The sequence below is a fragment of the Impatiens glandulifera genome, chromosome 7 (genome assembly GCF_907164915.1).
Source record: "Impatiens glandulifera chromosome 7, dImpGla2.1, whole genome shotgun sequence".
Classification (NCBI taxonomy): Eukaryota; Viridiplantae; Streptophyta; class Magnoliopsida; order Ericales; family Balsaminaceae; genus Impatiens; species Impatiens glandulifera.
The window spans coordinates 35,772,668-35,794,425 of NC_061868.1; the positions used below are offsets into that span (position 1 = coordinate 35,772,668).

Below are 21,758 nucleotides of genomic sequence, written 5' to 3' on the forward strand. Positions count from 1 at the left end.
TATTTATATTTATATTATTTTTTTTAGACTTAATCACCTACTTTTAGTAACTTATATATAAAAGAAAAATTATTCAAAATAAGCAACTATTTATCTAATAACTCAAAACCAAACAAGGCACTACTATGTTTGTTTATGAGTTTTTATAAATCATTTTGTTCAGTTTAAATTATAAAAGAAAGTACTTTAAATATATTAGAATTTAGTATAAATATAATAAAAATATTCTATATAAAATAAAAAATATTTAGAGGTAGAAGTCATGACTTATATAAGTCTTTCCTATATTAAAAAGAGATGACAATGAAAGGAAATTTAGAGTTTGACTAAAAAAATAAAAAATAATAAAATTATTTCTTCACTTTTCCCATTTTTTAACATTCACTCTCCAATATTTTAATTAATTATTTAAATAATATAATTAATAAAATAATAAACTTTTTTTTTATCTTTTTTTCTATGGTTAGATGTTTGTTTTGAGTATTAAACTCACTCACCCACCAAAATAAACGAAAAAAAAAAGTCATCAAATTTTGAGAATAGTCAACAGTTTAATTGAACCGTTGATGGTCGTTATCTCAAGGTAACTTTAGCGGGACCCACAACAAGGTCTATCTATCCATAAGGCTATTTTCGTAATTCGACCACCCTCATGCCCCAGAACGCTACTAATTCCGCCTTAAACCGTTCTCTCTTCTCAAAACTGAAACCTCACCCACTACCCACAAACCCCAAAATGCCGTCGGAAACAAACCCAGAATCCACGCCGTCGCCGTCGCCGGCGAAACTCATTTCCTTACACTCTCTACCAGTCCAGTCACCGGAGCCAACTGGGTCACAGACGCCGCCGCTCCAGACACCGGTTTCAATTCCTTTTCAATGGGAAGAGGCACCAGGGAAGCCCCGAGAGGATGCACCGGTTCCCAATCTGAAGCCTAAGGCTATCAGATCCTTAGACCTTCCTCCGGCGAGGCAAGGGAATGAAGATAAATTAATATCGAATTCGCCGTCGCCGTCGCCGACGACTGTTCTTGACGGGCCGGACTTTGGAAGGGGGATGGTGACACATACGTTGTCGTTTTCATTTGGGAAGTTGTCTTTTCGAAGTCCGGAAGGTGGGTTGATGGGTAGCAGCCGGAGACAGATCGGAAAGGATGTTGTTGGAAATGGTAGTCATAGATGGAATTTTAGCTCTTGGAGATGGGGGAGAAATGAAGTTGCAGATGGGGGTAATTTGGACTTTTTGAAGTCTGTAATTGTAGATGAAGAAGATGGTCTGTTTGATCAGGTTCATGGGGACTCTGTTTCTTCTTCATCAACAAGGAAGAAGACTAAAAGAAAAGCCAGTCATTTCCTGGTAAGTTTCATAAAAAAAAGTCTTCTTTGAGATCAGGGGTATTTTAGTAATTGACACTTACTATCATGCACAATATTGTATTAAAACATTAGAATCCAGCTTTTTCGGTATTTGTTTACAAAATTCATCCTAGCCCGGTGGAGAGAGTCCACTCTTCCAGCTTAGAGACATTAAGAGGTGGATATTAACCCTAAGTTTTTTTAGTTTGAGCCCGTCGACAAGTGTCGACAAGTTCTGCACCTTGTACCTAGTTAAATAGTTAAGTGCGTTTGTGGGTTACCTACTTAAATCGTTGTTTTCCTCTTACTCTTAGAGTAGAGGATCAACTTATTTGTTTAAATCTTAAAACTTTGGATTATGAAAACATTAGGTTAAAGTATAATAAAAAAAGATTAATCATTAGTGCAGATTGATTTTTCATGTATTTTTTCTGGTCTACACTATCTTCAACTAAGCACTTTTGTTAAGAATTTAAGTTTAAAATGTGTTATATGTTTTCTTCTTAATTTACTGATTTTCCAAAGCTCTTTAATTTGAAATTGAGGAATCAAATGAATTTATGGATCAAAAGGCCTCTATTCAAATCAAATTGAGATCTTTAATCTCTTAGTTAAAAGCTTTTATTAAAGCAAATTGAAATCTTAAACTTAGCACTTTTGTTATGAATTTAAGTTTGAAATGTGTTCTATGCTTTGTTCTTAATTTATTATTTTCCCAAAGCTCTTTAACTTGAAATTGAGGAATCAAATGAATTTATGGGTCAAAAGGCCTCCATTTTGTACTTTTTTCTCAACTTCAAGAAGTGAACTATAAAAGGAAATAAACAATATCAAATTAATAATATTTCTTTAGTATATTTATAACACTACTATAAATATGTATCTTTTTCTTATCTTGGGCAGGCAAATATCTATGAGAGCTTTAAGCAAGTTGTCCCATGGAGGAAGAATAAAGGAAGTTTGACTAAGCAAAGAACATGAGCTATTTTATTTATTTGATCTTCCAATTTTAGGGAGTTTATGTTTCTCTATATGTTTCAAAAAAATATTAATGCTTATAATAAATTAAAAAAAAAAATAACATGCAATCAGATACTAGTCTGAGAAATTAAAATAGACTTGGTCTGAGCTTTAATGAAAGTAGGGTTGTAGTTGGTTGAAACTTTTACAATATTGTGGTGTATAAATGTTATGGGGCTTGTCAAATTAATGACTAGTAGATGAAATTTTAATTTTACTATCTTTTAATTTGAAATTTCTGTGTATTGCACAAGTTCTACAAAACATCAATAACATTGTAAGTTTTCTTTTCTTTTTTCCATAAAATTCACTAAATATTAAATATATCATCCAAAATTCAAGTTTCATTTGAACAAATACCGAATTTTTTTCATTTTTCCTACAAGTGAAGAGTTTATTGAGCTGATTAATATTCGGGATAACTTATTCATTTAAACTATATTATGTAATAGTTTAAATGCAACCGCGATTTAAAGATTTCTTTGCCAAATTCATCTTGGTATTATAGTATGTGGGGATCCAATAGTTAATTAGGTCACCAACTAACTTATCAGATTGTGGTTTGATTATATCCATACGTACACGACCCCATTTGAATATCCATATAAAAATTGCTCATTTTGAACACTTTTAATTTAATTAGACAAGACAATTTGATAACAAACCCACATGAAATATGACCTCCAAAAATACAAATCCCATTATAATGGGAAGTTGACAAGTGCATGTGTCACATTGGTACAATTCTTGCTTTTATTGATTTAGTTTAAAGGATATAAGAACAAAAATGAAATCAATTAATTAATTAAATATTTAAATTATATCTTTTTGCTTTGAATTGGTATTGAGTTGATGGAGGAGAAGAAACGAGAATCTTCTGTATTCAATTAATTGATGTCTTGTCTTGTATTGAATTGGACGGATTTGATTTTACAATATGATAATTTAAATAGGAAATGCTTCTGTCTGTATAATACTATTTAAAATAATTAAATAGGAATAGGATATTCTAGATATAGTACGAAAATTAATCCTACATAATTTCTTATATTTATGTTATTGTTAAGAGGTCTTGTTTAATTTGTTTCATATCCCAAGCAATTTACATTATTGTGAAAGAAAAAAAACTTATTTACATTTTCTCTTTTAAACTCATGGTTAGTTTTTAAAAGTATGGTTGGGTGATATAAATGAGAATAATATCAATTTTTTTACAAACTTAATAGGATGTCTCAAATATATTAATGTATATAAATATTTTATTTAAACATATGAACTTAAAATATGCAGTAACAAGAAGAAGCTTGACTTAGAAACCTCAACACAAATTTATTATATAATTAAATATATTTGTGTAAACTATATATTCAAATTCAACTTAAACTTTTAATTCAAAATAATAAATAATAAAATATTTTAAAATTATATTTTATTTAATTTTAGAAATATTAATAATTTTAATATATATATATTTATAATTAGTAAAATAAATAATAATAAAAAAATATTATTAATTATATTTTAAAAACTCAAAATATTATTAAAATATATTTTATTATTATGATATTATTCTACTAAATAAAAATAAAATCCATATCTTTTAAATAATAATATATTATAAATAAATATATAAAAAATAAAATTATTAATCTTATTAAAAATATTTTATTCTAAAAATATTATTATTTAAGTGTTTTTTATTTTATTTATTTTAAATAAAATTTATTATATATATATATATATTATTTAAAAAAATATTGTTTGAAAATATAAAAATTATAAGGGGCGTTTGTTATGTGGTACTAGTTATATAGGTATAAATAGTAAGGGATATAATTTGTATAGGGGTATTAAGATGTATAGATTATATAGATTATTAGTGTTTGATTTGAAGAATAAAAGAGGTATAAAATATATAGGTTTTATAATTATGTGTTTGGTTGTTGGTACAAATAATAGTAAAAAGAATAAAAGACTATTTCATCCTTGTATTTATATGAATTATTTTAATATTTATTTTTTTTTTATTAATTATATTTACTTAATAAAAAAAAGTAATCATCATATAAATATTTTAAATAAATAATAATGCTATATAATTATATAAATTCTTTGTATAGATATATAATTTTTTTTATATTGTTTATCAATAATTAAAATTATTAAATATATAATAACAAAATTATTAAACAGAATAACTGCTTTCATGAAAACAAGTCATTGGTCTCTTTTGAGTTAAGATGGTCTCCACCAAGAGAGTAACTCCCTCCATAGCCCATCACAATTAGACGAAAAAAATAAATTGTTCTAAAAAAAAAATAGGTTAAGAATAAGAAAAATGATCCAAATATTGAAGAAAAGAGAAAAAAATAATAAAAGATTAAAAATGGAAAAAAATTTACTAAAAGTTAACATGGTTAAAAAGGGAATGGAAAAATTAAAAAAGTTTGTACCTGCTCATAACTGTTACAATATTATAGGTAGTTTGAGGTATAAGTTATACATTTACCCTTATTGTTTATATAATTACTGTTAATACTAATATCCTATATTTACAGTATTTGTACCTCTAACCAAACGGAACGGAGGCTAAGTATATTATATATACATATATATTAAAATTATTAATCTTTTTAAAAATTAAAATAAAATTAATTCAAAATATTTAATTATTTATTAAAAGTTTAAGTTGAATTTGAATATATAGTTTAAACGAGTATATTTTAACAATCTAATAACTTATCGTGTACAAGTCTATGTGGCAGTTATAAGAGGTGCGTATAATATTAACTCTCGAATTCATTTGATTAGTGAGTTGCTAACTTTATGCAAGGAAGAGGAAATTGCGGAGCTCGTCATCGCAGTAGGGTTACCTGGTTAAGATACGGTGATAAGAACACAAAGTTCTTTCATAAGGTGTCGAATGCTCGGGCTAGAATAATGCAACTAATTCTATCTTGGTTCTTGGGGTTACTCATGAGAGTGAACCAACTATTTTCGCAAACATTATTCAGTTTTATACAAATCTATTTCTTAAACCGTTTATCGATAGGCCAAAGTTAGAGGACATAAATTCTGTATTATTGAGAGACGCTTTACGCTGCAAGAGGTGGGAGATGCTATTAATGCGTGCGGTAGTGACAAGGCTCCGAGTAACAATGGTTTCACTTTATCTTTCTTCAAAAAGGCGTGGACCTTCCTCAAGGAGGATGTTATGGTGTCTATTGAACACTTTTATTGTTTCTCCTCTTTCGACAAAACTTGGAATTCTACCTTGATTGTTCTCATCTGCAAGGCTTCAAAACTATAGACCTAAAAAATTTTAGGCCTATAAGTTTATTCACGTCTTTTTATAAGATTATTTCAAAATGTTTGGCAAACAGGTTGCGTGTGGTGTTAGAATCAATTATATATATATATATATTAAACAAATGACGTTTATTAAAGGGCGTCAAATCTTTGATGCGGCGTTGATTCTTAATAAGTGCATTGATTTAGTTAACTTTAATGGCGCTCAATGCGTTTTCTTCAAACTTGATATTGGAAAAGAGAATGATCATGTTAATTGGGACTTTCTCTTCGATGTCATGGTTAGGATAAGAATGGACAAAAAGTGGATACGGTGAATAAAATTTTGCATTTTCACAGCTAAATTTTCTGTTACTATGAATGGTAGTTCTCAAGGTTTTTTCGAGAGTTCGAGAGGGATTAGACAAAGTGAGCCATTGTCCCCCTTTTTGTTTGTCATTGTCATGGATGCTTTTCTAGGATGATGATCTTCGCTGAAAATAACAGACTTATACATGGGGTTGATTGCGGATCGAGGAGAGCTCCATTTTCCATTTCTCACTTGTTATTTGTTGATGATATGTTATGTATGATTCAGGCTTCCCGTAGAAATTTCAAGCACCTTCGTGATATTTTGTGGTTATTTGGTGCTTGCTCGGGACTTCGTGTTAATCTTGGTAAATCTGAATTTTTTTCTTTAATTCTGTGTCGACTAGGAGAAGATCTCGTTTGGCGGGTATTCTAGGATTTGACATTAGATGTTTTTCGGCCACATATTTTGGTTTTCCACTAGGTCATTTGGTCGCCACCGATCCTCTTCTAACCATCCCTAGTCGACTTCGTCTTTTCCGCACTCTATGCACACATTGTCTCAATGCGTTGGACGTTGTCACTCTTATGCCCACTTCGCACGCACACGACTCCTCCTAGGAATTCACTCGGTTTTAGAAGTCCGCAATTATGCCATGACAAACGCTTGGCTCAAACCTTGTGCCTATATCGCACGCATATAACCCTTCTTAGGCACCCTTCTCTCGGTCCTGGCATTCCGCAAACATGCCATGACAGAAGGTTAGTTGTTTTAGCACTTCTCATTTCCGGTGCCATGTCGAACACCTGCGACTCTTTTTAGGCACCTCTCGGTCTTGGTCATCCACAGTCAAGCTAAGATCGATGCCGCATATTTAAGGTTGTAACAGACCACCCCCACCAGAAGAACCCAATGTCCTCGTTGGGGTCTGCGCCAATCTTGCCTCGCCCAAGTACTTGAAAATTTTCATCGGTCTTCCTAGACGAAACCACTTTCAGCATCGCCATCAAGACCGTGTACTTGGATAATCTATCCACTCCCGGGATAGAAGTCTTCCCGTTCGTATATGGGAATTTCGCCACACCCAAGTATTTGGAAAACACTTACTCGGTCTTCTCGGTTGAACATGCCTTCAACACCACAATTAGGACCGTATACTTGGTTAATCTATCCACTCCCGGGATAGAGGTCTTCTCGCTCGCATGTGGGAATCCGAGAATGAAGCCATTTGAGAGCAATCCCCTTGATCTCCCGGGAATATGTGACGATTGTTGTAGCCAACCCACTTCCATCTTCTTCTCGATCTTGTCCAAATTACACACTAGACAAGTCATCACCTGTTTCGCAAACAGCTAATGTATGGAGTCCTTTTTGGTTACCTTTCGAGCATCTTCTGAAAGTCTGGACATAACAAACGTCGGGACCTTAACACGGGCCGGCACTTGGCCTTCTCCGGCTTTCATCTCCAACCAAGTCGACGCATCCTCCTCCTCCTCCCACACTCTTCTTTCAACTAACTGAATAGCTGTGAGACGTCTCAATTTTCTCCATTTGGAGAATCATAAGTTTCCAGAATGAGGGATTAATCAGATCACCAATGAAAAAATCCCTCCCAAGTATAATGACATAAATGAGAATAATATCAATTTTTTTACAAACTTAATACGATGTCTCAAATATATTAATATATTTCAAATATTTTATTTAAACAACTTAAAAATATATAGTAACAAGAAGAAAGCTAGACTTAGAAACAGCAACACAAATTTATTATATAATTAAATATATTTGTTTAAACTATATATTTAAATTCAATTTAAATTTTTAATTTAAAATAATAAATAATAAAATATTTTAAAATTATATTTTATTTAATTTTAAAAAGATTAATAATGTTAATATATATATATATATAATATTTATAATTAGTAAAATAAATCATAATAAAAAATATATTTTTAATTATATTTTAAACTCAAAATATTATTAAAACATATTTTATTATTATATTATTTTACTAAATAAAAATAAAATATATATCTTTTAAATAATAATATATTATAAATAGATTTATAAAAAAAGTTATTAATCTTATTAAAAATATTTGATTCTAAAAATATCATTCGTGTTTTTTATTTTAAATAAAATGTATTTTATATATATATATATATATATATATATATATATATATATATATATATATATATATATATATATATATATATATATATATATATATTGTTTGAAAATATACAAATTATAAATATATTAAAATTATTAATCTTTTTAAAATTTAAAATAAATTAAATTAATTCAAAACATTTAATTATTTATTAAAAATTTAAGTTGAATTTGAATATATAGTTTAAACAAGTATATTTTAACAATCTAATAAGAGGTACAAGTCTATATGACAGTTATAAGAGGCGCGAGAGTCGTCGGATTATGAGATTAACTCTCGAATTTATTTTATTAGTGAGTTTCTAACTCTATGCAAGGAAGAGAAAATTGCGGACCTTGCCAGCGTAGTAGAGCTACTTGGTTAAGGAACGGTGATAAGAACACAAAGTTGTTTCATAGTGTGTTGAATGTTCGAGCTAGAAATAATGCGATTAATTCTATCTCGGTTCTTGGGGTTACTCATGAGAGTGACCCAGTTATTTCTGCAAATATTATCCAGTTTTACAAGAATCTATTTCTCAAATCGTTTATCGATAGGCCAAAGTTAGACGACATAAATTTTGTGATTATTAGTTCTGAGTAGATGTGTATTTTTGAGAGACGCTTTACGCTGCAAGAGGTGAAAGATATTATTAATGCGTGCGGTAGTGACAAGGCTCCGGGTAGCGATGGTTTCACTTTGACTTTCTTCAAAAAGGTGTGTACCTTCCTCAAGGGGATGTTATGGTGGCTATTGAACACTGTTATCGTTTCTCCTCTTTAGACAAAACTTGAAATTCTACATTGATTGTTCTCATCTACAAGGCTTCAGAACTATAGACCTAAAAAATTATAGGCCTATAAGTTTAGTCATATTTTTTACAATATTATTTCAAAATGTTTGACAAAAAGGTTGCGTGTTGTGTTAGAATCAATTATATATGTTAACCAAATGTCATTTATTAAAGGGCGTCAAATCTTGATGCGGCGTTGATTGTCAATGAGTGCATTGATTCAACTAACTCTAATGGTGCTCAATGCGCTTTCGTCAAACTTGATATTGAAAAAGCGAATGATCATGTTAATTGGTACTTTCTCTTCGATGTCATGGCTAGGATAGGAATGGGCGAAAAGTGGATACGGCGGATAAATTTTTTCATTTTCACATCTATATTTTATGTTATTATGAATGGTAGTTCTCAAGGATTTTTCAAGAGTTCGAGGGGGATTAGACAGGTTGACCCATTGCCCCTTGTTTGTCATTGTCATGGAAGCTCTTTCTAGAATGATGATCTTCGTTGAAAATAACGGACATGGGTTTGACTGCGGATCGAGGAGAGCTCCATTTTTCATTTCTCACTTGTTATTTGTTGATGATACGCTATGTATGATTCAGGCTTCCCGTAGAAATTTCAAGCACGTTCGTGATATTTTGTGGTTATTTGGCGCTTGCTCGGGACTTCATGTCAATCTTTGTAAATCTGAAATTTTCTTCTCTAATTCTGTGTCAGCTAGGAGACGATCTCTTTTGGCGGGTATTCTGGGATTTGGCATTGGATGTTTTCCGGCCACGTATCTTGGTCTTCCACTAGGTGCAAAGGCTCGATCTAAAATCTCTTAGGAATTGATTATCTCTAAGATGAAAAAAAACTCACTATCTAGAAAAACAAGTTGATCTCTAAGGGAGGTCGTATGGTCCTCATCAAGAGCGCGTTGGAATCTATGCATACTTATATGATGTCATTATTTGTGATTTCTAAACGCGTGGTAGTAAAATGGAGAGGTTGATGTATAAATTTTTATGGGGTTTTCTAAGTCATCATTTTCACATCTTGACAAAGTAAAATTGCCCAAAGATGAAAGAGGTTTGGGTTTTCGTGATCTTTGTATTTTTAACAATTCCTTATTGTCAAAGTGGTGTGCATGTTTTGGTTCAGAATAGGGATGTCTATGGGTAAATATGATTATAAGCAAATATGGATTGTATTGATCTAGTTGGTTTACAAAAATATCTAGTCGTCCGGTCGGATGAAGCATATAGAGTGGTATATCAATCATGTGGAAAAGTTATCGTGAATATTCTTTGTTTACTGTGGGTGACGGTCCATCTATCCGTTTTTGGAAGGATGCATGGTGTGGGGGTAAGAGTTTTGTTGTTCTCTTCCCCGTGTTGGCATCTATTACTATTTGTAGAGAAGCCACAGTCAAAGATATGTAGGACCATCACTCTCAAGGGTTTGCGCATCGTATCAGATATAGAAGGATGTTAGTATTGGAGAAAAGTTATTCTCATGATAGATTGTTATCATTAGTAGCCAACAAATGGTGTCTCCGTTGAACCAGGATACGATGCGAGGGAGAAATTTATACAATTTTGATGTGGGACATTATTATTATCTTTTTAATTGAGTCGTTCCAACTGAGTTGTACTGGGAGAAATTATAGGAGTCTAAGATTCCCATTAAGATCTCTTTTTTCATGTGGAGTGCGATCCACGTGATATTCTAACTAATGATAGATGTATGTGCAAGTGTTTTATCTTAGTTAGTCGATATCGTATGTGTCTTAGGGATGTGGAGACGGCCCCTCGTCTCCTTTTATATTGTAAGGGTGTTGTTAGTATTTGGAGTACTCTTCTTAGAAGTATTATTGGTATTCATTGGGTTATGCCGGAAACTATGGTGCGTGTTGGGAATTGTGGATTGAGGCAGCTAGACTTATAGGCCTAAAATAATGGGGTTATATCCCTATTATTTTCTGGTAAATAATTTGGTTTGAGAGAAATCGTAGAACTTTCAACAATCTCAAACGACCATTGTGAATCCTTCACAATGTTATCATCTTATCATTATATGAGGTCTAAAGTGGGAAACCGACAAGTTAATTCGGAGAGCTCATTACCCTTTTGGAAGATCTCCGTACATGTTAATTTTTGTTGTGATTTTTTTCACATTTATTATGTTTTTGTGGTTGTACTTAAACCAACTATCCATTTCATAATAAAATTACATATACTTATCATTTTCAAAAAATGAAAATATATATTCAAATTCAAATTAAACTTTTAATTCAAAATAATAAATAATAAAATATTTTGAAATTATATTTTATTTAATTTTAAAAAGATTAATAATTTTAATATATATATATATATATAATATTTATAATTAGTAAAATAAATAATAATAATAATAATACTAATAAAAAAGATATTATTAATTATATATTTAAAACTCAAAATATTATTAAAATATATTTTATTATTATGATAATATTCTATTAAATAAAATCTATGTCTTTTAATTAATAAAAATAAAAATATAAAAAATAAAAATATTAATCTTAATAAAAATATTTTATTCTAAATATATCATTACTTAATAGTTTTTTATTTTAAATAAAATGTATTATGTATATATATAAGTATAATATATATATATATATATATATTAAAATTATTAATTTTTTCAAAATTTAAAATATTTATTTTTTTTCAAAATTTAAAATTAAATAATTTAAAATATTTAATTATTTATTAAAAATTTAAGTTGAATTTGAATATATAGTTTAAAAAGTGTATTTTAACCATCTAATAACTTGTCGTTTACATGTCCCTGATAATAATAATAATAAATTATGTGGTGAAACACACATGTAAATAAGTTAATTATATAAAAAAAAAATTGTTAACTTTTTAAATATGACACATTTTGAAGTTAATAAGTTTAAATAGAATATTTCAAATATATTTGAGAATTTTAATATTTTTGTAGACAAATTTAGTATTATTTCCTTATATTAGACAAATTTAGTATTATTTCCTTATGTGTATTCCTTGTATGAATTGGTTGATAAACAAATTAATTATTGTGACATTGTTTTTATTTAAAGAAAATAAAAAATAAGATGACGTGAGAAAAGGAGAGGTTGTGATTGTCCAAGTCCACATGGATCATGATTTGTATTCCTTAGAATATCCGAACCCAAATACGAAGATCCTCATTCTAAAATTCGCATCTCTTTATTTATTTTATTTTTCTTATAAATAAATAAATTAATTCTCCCTCTCTTTCTCTCAGTCTCAACTCTCAAGTATCAAGTATCAGGAAGAAGGAATTAGATCATCACCCATAACCCATTATAATTACAACATTACAACCAGGTATATTCATACATTTCTCTTATATGTTTGAATATTCTACTAATAATAATTGAGAATATTTAGTTACTTTCAATCACAAATCATGTCAACATATACCTTAGAGATCCTTTAATTAGGAATTATTAGTTGTTTTTGTCAATTAATTAGTACTCAAAACTCATTTTCATATGATGAACAAACATCTAAGGAATTGATTTTCTAAACTTGTCAATATATATTCCAATATTAATTACATGGTTGGACATTATTAAAAAATATATATCTTTATAACAGACAGGTCGAATAACCTAACCGAACCGAGCAAATGAGCGAGTTTATGCTTAATAATCCTCACAGCACATCGAGCCCGAGTACTACTAGACCTCTAGAGGGTGTAAATGGAGTTCAATTGGTTCGTAATTCACCATTTCTTGTCGAAGAAATAAGTCAACAACATGATGGAGATAGCTATAACTCCCCTTCTCAAATCTCTCCTAAACGCGGCCGCCGACGCCTCATAGTTGGGTTAGTTTTTTTTATAAATTTTGTCTAAATTGTAATTAATTTTTATGCATGCATGGTTCATGGTTGTATAATTATCTTGATCAGGAGAATGTGGAAACAAATACCCACATGCTTGAGACCAGTTCATTGTACATTAACTGGTATAAATTCATATGATTTGTCAATCTAACTCATGCCAAGAATCCTTCATGAATACTGTTTTTTTTATGCATGTATTGTATAAATGAAGCTGATAAGCATATGGGAGAAACAATTGCAAACGTCCTTACTTCGGTTCCTTTCATTGTTCTCGGTCTCCAAGCTCCAAGGCATGCATGTTTATTCTTTCTTTTCGTTTTTTCATTAAAGAACATATCTAAAGTGAACTAACAAACATCATAAAACTAGTGATCATTCTAGGTTTTAACAATTTTGATGGTGCAGGAAGAACTTGAACTGCAAAATATATGCAAATTCATTAATCGGAGTGGGAGTTGCATCAAGTGTGTATCATGCTTCACAAGGAAAAATGAGGAAATATCTTAGATGGGTTGATTATTCCATGATAGCTACAGCCACAGTGGTAATTAATCAATCAATTAAATCAATCAATAATTTGATCTAAACAGTAATTAACACATATATATGCAGTGTCTTTCTAGGGCTATAAGGAATGAGAACTCAAAAGTGTTAATGGCAGCATCTGCTTTTCTTCTTCCTCTTCAGCCACTTATGGTTTCTGCTCTTCATACTGGGATGATGGAGGTATATTTTATACATATAAGATAATCACTTTGATTCATTCATTAATGGATATTTTTTAGGTGGCATTTGCTAAAAGGGCTTTGAAAGATCCAGAATTGAGAATGGTGCATAATGTGCATAAGATGTCTTCATTGTTGGGAGGGGCTCTTTTCATAGCTGATGATTTCTTCCCACAAACTCCATTTCTTCATGCTGCTTGGCATCTTGCTGCAGCTGTTGGCATTAGCACTTGCAACAAGCTTCTCCAATAATTTCAATTTCATTCTTTCTATAATCCCTACAAATTCATGTCTGAACTAAATTGTACACGAATTTAGCTAGGGTTTGTACAAACATTGAACATCTTTTTTCGAAATGAATTTGATGAAAAGCCTTGATTTTGATAGGTGATGATGATTAGTCATGACCTTATACATAATAATAAGAAGAAGAATCAACTGTTGTTAATCTGTCCTGTCTGCTCTACCCATATTTTTACAGCTCTCACTAAAACAGAAAAACATGATATTAATGTACAAAAAACACCCATAACTCCTTCCTAAACAAGGATAACTGTCTCTATAATTTCCTCTTCTAACCTTTCTTTTCCATTTTTTTGTTTTTTTTTCAGTTATCAAACCCTTCTTCTTCTCCTCCTTCACTAAAATAATAAAAAAATCCTTACCAATCTTCTTCCCTTCTGCAAATGCTCCAAATCCCCAATGATGATGCCAAGCCACGTGACTCGAGTGAAAAAAAATCGAAAGAATGTTGCTGGTAAAGGTAAAATGGAGGTTAGCACCCATATATAGAGATATATAAAGTAGGCGATGGCAGACAATCACGTTGTTGATGTTGCATTTGCTGACGAATTTGTTCTAGAATCTTCTGATCTATTGGCACGACACATACAATCCGGGCAAGGGAATGAGTATATCGAGTCATTTGGCCTTTTTAGCTCAATACCTTTTGAGTCACTACGGGCTCTCATGCTAAGCATGTGTTTCTTGAACCCTTTCCAACTGACACACAAAACACAAATTCAAACAACCCCCAAAAAGAGAAAAAATAAACTTTTCTATATAATAATAATAATATTGGCCACAAGGTAAAAAGAATATTACCCAATATTTGGATTGTCGAAGAACAAGGCCAACTTCCGCTTATCTGGTCTGATTGTCTGGGAATGTCCGCCATATAAGTATCTCCGATGGCCCAATAGAAAATGAGGGAAGTTTCCACCTTGGGTCGTAACAAATACCTCGCTATTAAGACAAACTGTATAGTCTACAGCAGCCATCCTTGAAGAATAAATCTATAATATCAAACAAATTATTAGAATAATGGGTGGTGGGGGAGAAGTGGAAATGATTTTAAATCTGTAAACCAACTGACCATAAAAGGAGCGAGTTCTTCGGGTGATGCCAGCATCTCTTTAGTCTGTAAAAGTGGAAACATTTCCAATAAAGGCGCCATTTTTCTTTCAGCGTCGTATATTCTCCCAGATGCCAAATAGATAGATGTGCTTCTATCGAATCCCATACCTCTGAGCATCAAACCAACCTGACAAGCAACAGCCATAATTACAAACAATCAAGTTCGTGATCTCTTTTTTGCGACCAGGGTTTATTATCTGAGGATCTAGCACAACATCCCACTGTTGTGACCTAAAACATAAATTGCAGTGGGGATCAAACCTGAGACCTCAGCCTCTTAGGTTAAGAGTTAAAACTTTCTACATTTTTTTCCCTCAACAGTACCATGGATGATAACAAACCGAAGTATTAATACCTCGAGGGGAGTAAGAGGACATTTTCCATCAATTCTAATTGCCCCAGGACGAATAACTCGACCACGCTTGGTGAACTTCCCCTTCCAACCTCTCTCCCTAGCAGCATCCATATCAGTCTTCTCTTTCAAGCCGCCATCATAGATACAACATGAAAAGGCAACCATATCCTGGATTCAGAAACAGCCAACATGTTTGAATTATTTTAGACAACATGGAAAAAACATTCTTCTAGTTGTAACTCTAATGGTAAGAAAAACATCTCATCCGAAGGTGAACAGAAATGAATAGGAATGAAACTGACCTCTTCAAACCGGAGGTGAACAGAAACATATTTTCCACTAGAATTTGTGCTCCGTTCTTTCATTCTTGCTACTAGAGTTTCCCCCATTGTCAACAAAGGATTTGAAAACCTTAAAGCTTCATAATTTGCCAAGCATCTAAGCCTTTGAACAGCTGGAGGAGCATCAAATGACAACCGATTTGCAAAAGGAGATATCCTTATTATCCTGAATAATTTGTCCGAAATTACACAAAACGAAATACATTTAAATATAAAGGATTGCCCAGGGGCTGGCTTGTTTGTTTTTCTACAACCAGAACTTATAATCTGATTCTACGATGAAAAAGTTATTCATAAAGTATCAATAAAATAGACAACCAATTCATCAACAAAAGACCAAAGGTGACATAAATAAGTAATTTTCTAGTATGCAGCTTAAATCTTCATCAGGTCAATAGACAAGCCCTAGACCACAATGAAATGCTCACTGCAGAACTCAGGTGCAGTTATACACAAGCATACAAACTTACATCATGTCAGTAAACTCAGTTATTAGTTTGTTTCTCCAATAAAATAGAGTAAAAGTTGATTTTGCAGTAGGCTTGTTTTGATTCCGAACTTTTGTAAATGGCTCAATTTATTTTTGCCATCAATTTTTTTAAATACGTTAAGTTCTTAAATTATCTGTACACAAATTTTGTAAGTGCTTGATTTCAATTTTTGGCTCAAATATTATTTTCTTTCCAATGCAATATCAAGACATTAACCAAGTTAACAAGAAAATGATAAGTAATTTGAGCCATTTTTAAACATTTCAGTAAGCAAAACGAGTCTACCGCATTTGAGGAAGCAAAATGAGCTTTTTGATGCACTGAGAGAGCAAAATGAATCTTTCCATAAAAATGTCAAATCTAACTAAAAGACTTGTCAAAATACTTAAAGAAAAAAGGGATTATCAATTCTAATGAACATCTGAAGTTATCCTATGTGACAAACAAGAATGGGAAACCTATGTGAACAAAAGAGGTAAAGCAACTCACTTTTCTTCAAGTAGCTTAGGAAGTACTGTATCTACATAGTAATCAATAGGTGCCCATGCCTTTATCCTGAAGTTATGCACATTGCTCATATTGTGATCAAATCGCTCCATAAGGTACTGCGGAATTGTGTCAACTATTCTTACATCGTTGTTCAAGGTTTTAATGAAATAATCTTCATCATAAATGTCACTAAATTTGCTGCACAAAATCAAAAAACATATATTAGCATGGAGGTCAACAAAACTATATCAAATCTCAAGAATAAATTTTAATAAAACAATTGTATACACTTTCAGCCCATATGAATAAAGCTCTCGATAGACAAATTTAAAATAAAGCTATAAAGAGGAACAAAGATATGAACTGTATACACTTTCAGTCATGAACTAGTGGCACGGGTATATGGAGACAGGTAGGAGGTGAGGGATCTACGACTACATCTCCTCCTCCCAATAGAAACAAACTGTCATGATCTAGTGGCAAAGAGTCAACAAGGCATGTACACAGGTATCAAGCCTAAGACAACTATCTACAGAAGACTCTAGAAGATGAATATATCAGTTATTAGAATGTAGTTGTTAGTTAGAGGTGTAAATATAACACCATTTTCATTTTAGAAGATTTTAGAAGATAGGCTTATTGATGTAATCCTCTCTCTTCCTATATTGAATCTTGGACATCCTGCCCTCTGTCATTTTCTTTATTCTCAGTTGATTTTATCCTCTTCTTCCCCTGTGTCTTCTCTCTCAACCTTCCCAACTTCTTGTTGATTCTGTTTACGGCTTATTGTCTAGCTTCAGCCTTATGTTTCAGGTCGGAATACGACAAAATGAGAACCGTAACATTAACCTTGTGTGTCTCCTCCGTAATCCCCATATTTTGTCCATAATTTTTATGTCTTTCAAGTTGAATGAGTGTCAATTACTCCTACATGTTCTGATTAACCTCAAAAGCTTCAACATCTTGTTGTGACCACTTATAGAATATTCTCAAGTGTGTTTTCTGCCAATAGCTTTTCCAAAGTGCTTATTTAATTGACTAGAAAATTATGCGATGGTTTTACTTTCTTTAGAGCTATTTCCTTTTGTTTCTAAATGAGAAGATACATAATTTATGGATAACAAACCTACAATTATTCATTGATATAGGAGGCATTTGATAACTATCCTATCTTTTAATCTAGATGATTAAGTGCTCATTCAAATTTTCATTTGATAAATATTACTTAAAATCACTTCTGATCTAAATTCAGCTCAAATGAAGCAATAAATTGTACTTTAGCTCGATAATCTAGTAACAGCATTAAAAAATACTTTAACCCAAGAAACTGGTCAACTAACGTCATTACAATGGTAAGATAATCTTTCAAAGTACTCTCTCAACATTAGTTACACATATAGGAAGGTGATTCTCCATAAAGCACATTCCAAAATTTTTAATCTATGCTTTTTTGACAGATGTGAATGACAAACAGAAAAAGGGAACAAATTCTCAACTTCTAAAGTGTGGGAACTATTCAGAAACAAATATGAAATGCTCAAGTGGGGAAGTTGGTGTGGTCCTCAAAAACTATTACTAGACACCAATTACACTGACTAGTTTTCCTAGGTAAGCTCATGACAAAAGGCAGGGTGAGCAAATTCAAACTAGTTGAAGACTATTCATGCCCATTCTGCAAAAGTGAAAGGGAATGCTTGACCACCTTCTATTCGTATGCTTATACACTGTGGAAGTCTGGATCAAGCTTAATAAAAGTATAGTCACAATGACGCTTCTTAAGATTTGACCAATATGAAGGGTCAAAACTTATTTCCAACTGTATACAAGTGTTCATTGCATCTTGTCTATTAAGTAATAAAGATATATGAAAAGAGAAACAAGAATGTACCATTATTCAAAGTGAAATCTGGAACAAATTGCCAGCATGGCCCAAGATGAGTTATTATGTAAGGAATGATACATTGAAACTTCAAAATTGATAATTGGTTAATTGATCAAACAAATGAAAATTGAAGAAATAGTACTTAGTTTGACATCTTTACGAAAAATAACTACTAGAAATAGTATTATTTTCATGTGGTCAAAAACAAATATTTTTTTCTTATTTTAGTAACAAGATTCATTCTTATCTCGAAAGAAAAACTTATATATCAAGTGTTTGAAATTCAGATAAAAAAAAAATTGGTTTATTCAGCATTTATTTTTCAGATACTTAACTCATTCAACAATTAGATTTCAGTATTTAGCATTCAATCAAACCTTTACTTAGTTAGCAGTCAATAACCTTAAATCTAAATTACCTTAAGAGAATAGTTCTTTGATATTCCAATCACAGTCTATATTTCAGAGAATTGTAGTACAAAGGATACTCTTATTTCACACAGTAACTTAAAGATCGGAAGCTAAAATTAGCAATTGAGGTGATGTCAAAATTGAAATTAGCTTATTTCAGTTATCCCCAAACAACTCCTATTGAGACCAAAAACAAAAATTATAAAAACCTGGGATCTCTCCAGATGCTGTGAAAATGGAAGTTGGGAATTACAAGTGTTGCATTAAGATAACCTGCTACAGCAACAGCATTGCATATCTACAAAGTACAAACATCAAAGTCATGTATGAATGAATGAAGCTACTTCATTTAAGAATCTATCTTTCAAATCTTTGGCCAAAAGAAACTGAAGTAAAATAATTACCGATGTCCTTTGCTGGTTCAAACCACCATTTGCCTCAACATAGATGTACCCATTAGACTCTGGAAGTTCTGTATGAATAAATCATAATTTGGAATTAGACCCAATAGGCAAGACAGTTCTGAAATAATGTTTTCCTAATTCTTATGTGGAAGCAAATTTCTTTTTTTCTTTAAAATAACTTCATTCATAAACTACTATCAACACAAAGCTCGTGTCAACTGCAGAAATACAACAGGTTAAAAGAAAGGAAAAATAATCATGCATTACAATGATCAAACAAAAACTAAAAAGACCCAGGCAGTTATTAGTGAAAGAAACCATTGGGAAACATCCAGATACAAAATTCTGGATTCATAAACATTTTTGGATGAGATTATGTTTGAAACTAAAACTTAAGGCTTGTTCCACTTGGGTTATTTGAATTTAATCTCAAATAAATCACTATCCCGTCACCAAGCTTATTTTCAGTCATATTATTCAAATCACAAATCAAAATGCCGTTTAATTTTATTTGATAAAATAACAGCCTAAAATAATCGGTTATTCTAATTGGGATGTGAAACAGGTTATTTAAAGAAACCCTATTTGTAACAAGCCCTTAGTTAGAGACATATTCAAAAACTTATTGTTATTTCTCATTGAATCCAGATTCGAATACAGAAACAAAAATGACAAGTGTTTCCAAATAGGGCGTGAAAGGCAGTTCTTAAATGACAATAAACAATCCAAATAGCTTGTACCTCCCACTAACTTGTTGACACACGGTTTCCATGAACCACCTTTGGAGTGCTTCCATATGGTCGATATCTACAAGAAACATGGTCAAGCGAAATAACAAATCAAATCAATGATGCAAATATTCCATATTCAAGTTCTAAGAAGACAAGGAAAAATTGAACAGGAAAGAAGAACTTTCTCTGAGAACCTGAATGGATCAGTTGAAAATTTAGGTCTAAAATCAATCTACTATTGTCAGGAAGAAGGTCAATTATAAACTTAAAAAATACATGTTTCTTCTTCTCCTCTATTCCTTTATCCATTTCTCAACATATTACATTTTACAAAATAACCTAATTTACTTCTACATTTCATTTGTCTGCAAAAAGGGGTTGGTTTAGTTCTTTCTTTATCAAATCAAAACTCAAAGAATAACTTGAGTAAGCAAGAAATGTAACAAAGAACAAGTAGAAGAAAAGGTATAATCTTTCTAAACTTATCTTCCAAGATACTACAACAAGATCCCACAATACCAATTCTCAAAGCAACTCAAGCTAAATCACGCAACATCACATGCATTACAAGACCCTAATTCAGATCAGACCAAAATCAAGAGAAGTCAATAAATAACTTACCGCATCGGCAGAAGAATTATCCGCATCCATTTCATGGCGAAGCTTAGCATATAGTTGAGGACTCCGATAAACAGAGCCGGAAGCAGGTCGATGATTAATAACAGGAACAACGTCAAATGAGACAGTACCCATATAAAACAACATACCGGATATATATAACAACGGTGCAAAAAGAAAGATCCCCTGTCTTCGAAGAAGTACAGATAAAAGGATCCAAGAAATCCGTTGGACTAGAGTCCGAGGAGGTTGAGCGGACGTAAACCTTGGCTGTTTAGAACGGGCGTGCCGGTGTCTGGGGGAGCGGAGGGGGGACTGAGGAGGAGATGGGCTGTTATGTCCGCTGTTGGGCAGCCTATTGTAAGCCATGGATTGGGTTCTATTGCATGATAAAAAGGGTTGAGAGAACTGTTCTCCCTCCTCCTTGTGATTGGTTTTGGGGTGAATTAGAGAGAGGAGGAGGAAGAGGAAGAATGTGATTCGAATAGAGGTGAGATTGGAGAAGAAGAAGAAGACAGCGCGAAAGAGAAGAAGAAGAAGAGACAGAGTATCATCCCTAGGAGGGGGGAGAGAGAGAGAGAGCACGTGCAGGAAATGGAAGGGGGAGAAGTGCGCAATGGCAATTATGGATGCGGGGGTGTTTGGTTCTTTCTTTCAAGGTGGGATGACTCTTTCTTTCTTTCACCTTTTTCAAGCTTTTAACAATGGCAATAACAAATTGACAAATTATTATCATTATTTTATTTATTTTTATTAACATTTTTTTTGATTTTATAAAATACATTATCTTATAATAATAATAATAATAATATCTTATTTATTAAATATTAATTTAAAAAAAAATAAATGTAAGGATACTTCGGTCTTTTTCAGATTAACCTGTTTATGATTTTAGTTCTGTTTCCTTAATATAGAAGTTAAAATAGAAGGGCAAAACGGTCATATTTTTTAAAAAAAAATGACCTGTTTTTGTCCCTCTCCACAAAGAGAAACATAATGGAGATTTCGTAACATGAATCCTTTTAGAAATGATCTCTTGTTACGAGATCTTTATGTTTCCTAACAAGAGGGTAAAACG

At 31.6% G+C, this 21,758-nt stretch overlaps 3 protein-coding genes across 3 annotated transcripts; 2 read left to right on the forward strand and 1 right to left on the reverse strand.

The window, feature by feature from the left end:
• Nucleotides 1-675: 675 nt before the first annotated feature.
• LOC124910259 lies at nucleotides 676-2,602 on the forward strand. The gene is made up of 2 exons (XM_047450884.1): nucleotides 676-1,357; nucleotides 2,260-2,602. The coding sequence occupies exons 1-2, from the start codon at nucleotides 737-739 to the stop codon at nucleotides 2,335-2,337; spliced, it is 699 nt and encodes a 232-aa protein (XP_047306840.1). The 5' UTR covers nucleotides 676-736; the 3' UTR covers nucleotides 2,338-2,602.
• A 10,398-nt stretch (nucleotides 2,603-13,000) lies between these two features.
• Nucleotides 13,001-13,827, forward strand: LOC124945172. Its single transcript, XM_047485559.1, has 4 exons — nucleotides 13,001-13,108; nucleotides 13,224-13,362; nucleotides 13,431-13,544; nucleotides 13,604-13,827. The coding sequence occupies exons 1-4, from the start codon at nucleotides 13,011-13,013 to the stop codon at nucleotides 13,793-13,795; spliced, it is 543 nt and encodes a 180-aa protein (XP_047341515.1). The 5' UTR covers nucleotides 13,001-13,010; the 3' UTR covers nucleotides 13,796-13,827.
• A 131-nt stretch (nucleotides 13,828-13,958) lies between these two features.
• Nucleotides 13,959-21,338, reverse strand: LOC124945171 (protein ESMERALDA 1). Its single transcript, XM_047485558.1, has 10 exons — nucleotides 20,684-21,338; nucleotides 20,072-20,138; nucleotides 19,332-19,399; nucleotides 19,137-19,225; nucleotides 16,636-16,833; nucleotides 15,617-15,821; nucleotides 15,315-15,482; nucleotides 14,919-15,086; nucleotides 14,648-14,838; nucleotides 13,959-14,545 (listed from the first exon to the last, which is right to left on the reverse strand). The coding sequence occupies exons 1-10, from the start codon at nucleotides 21,047-21,049 to the stop codon at nucleotides 14,365-14,367; spliced, it is 1,701 nt and encodes a 566-aa protein (XP_047341514.1). The 5' UTR covers nucleotides 21,050-21,338; the 3' UTR covers nucleotides 13,959-14,364.
• Nucleotides 21,339-21,758: the final 420 nt, after the last annotated feature.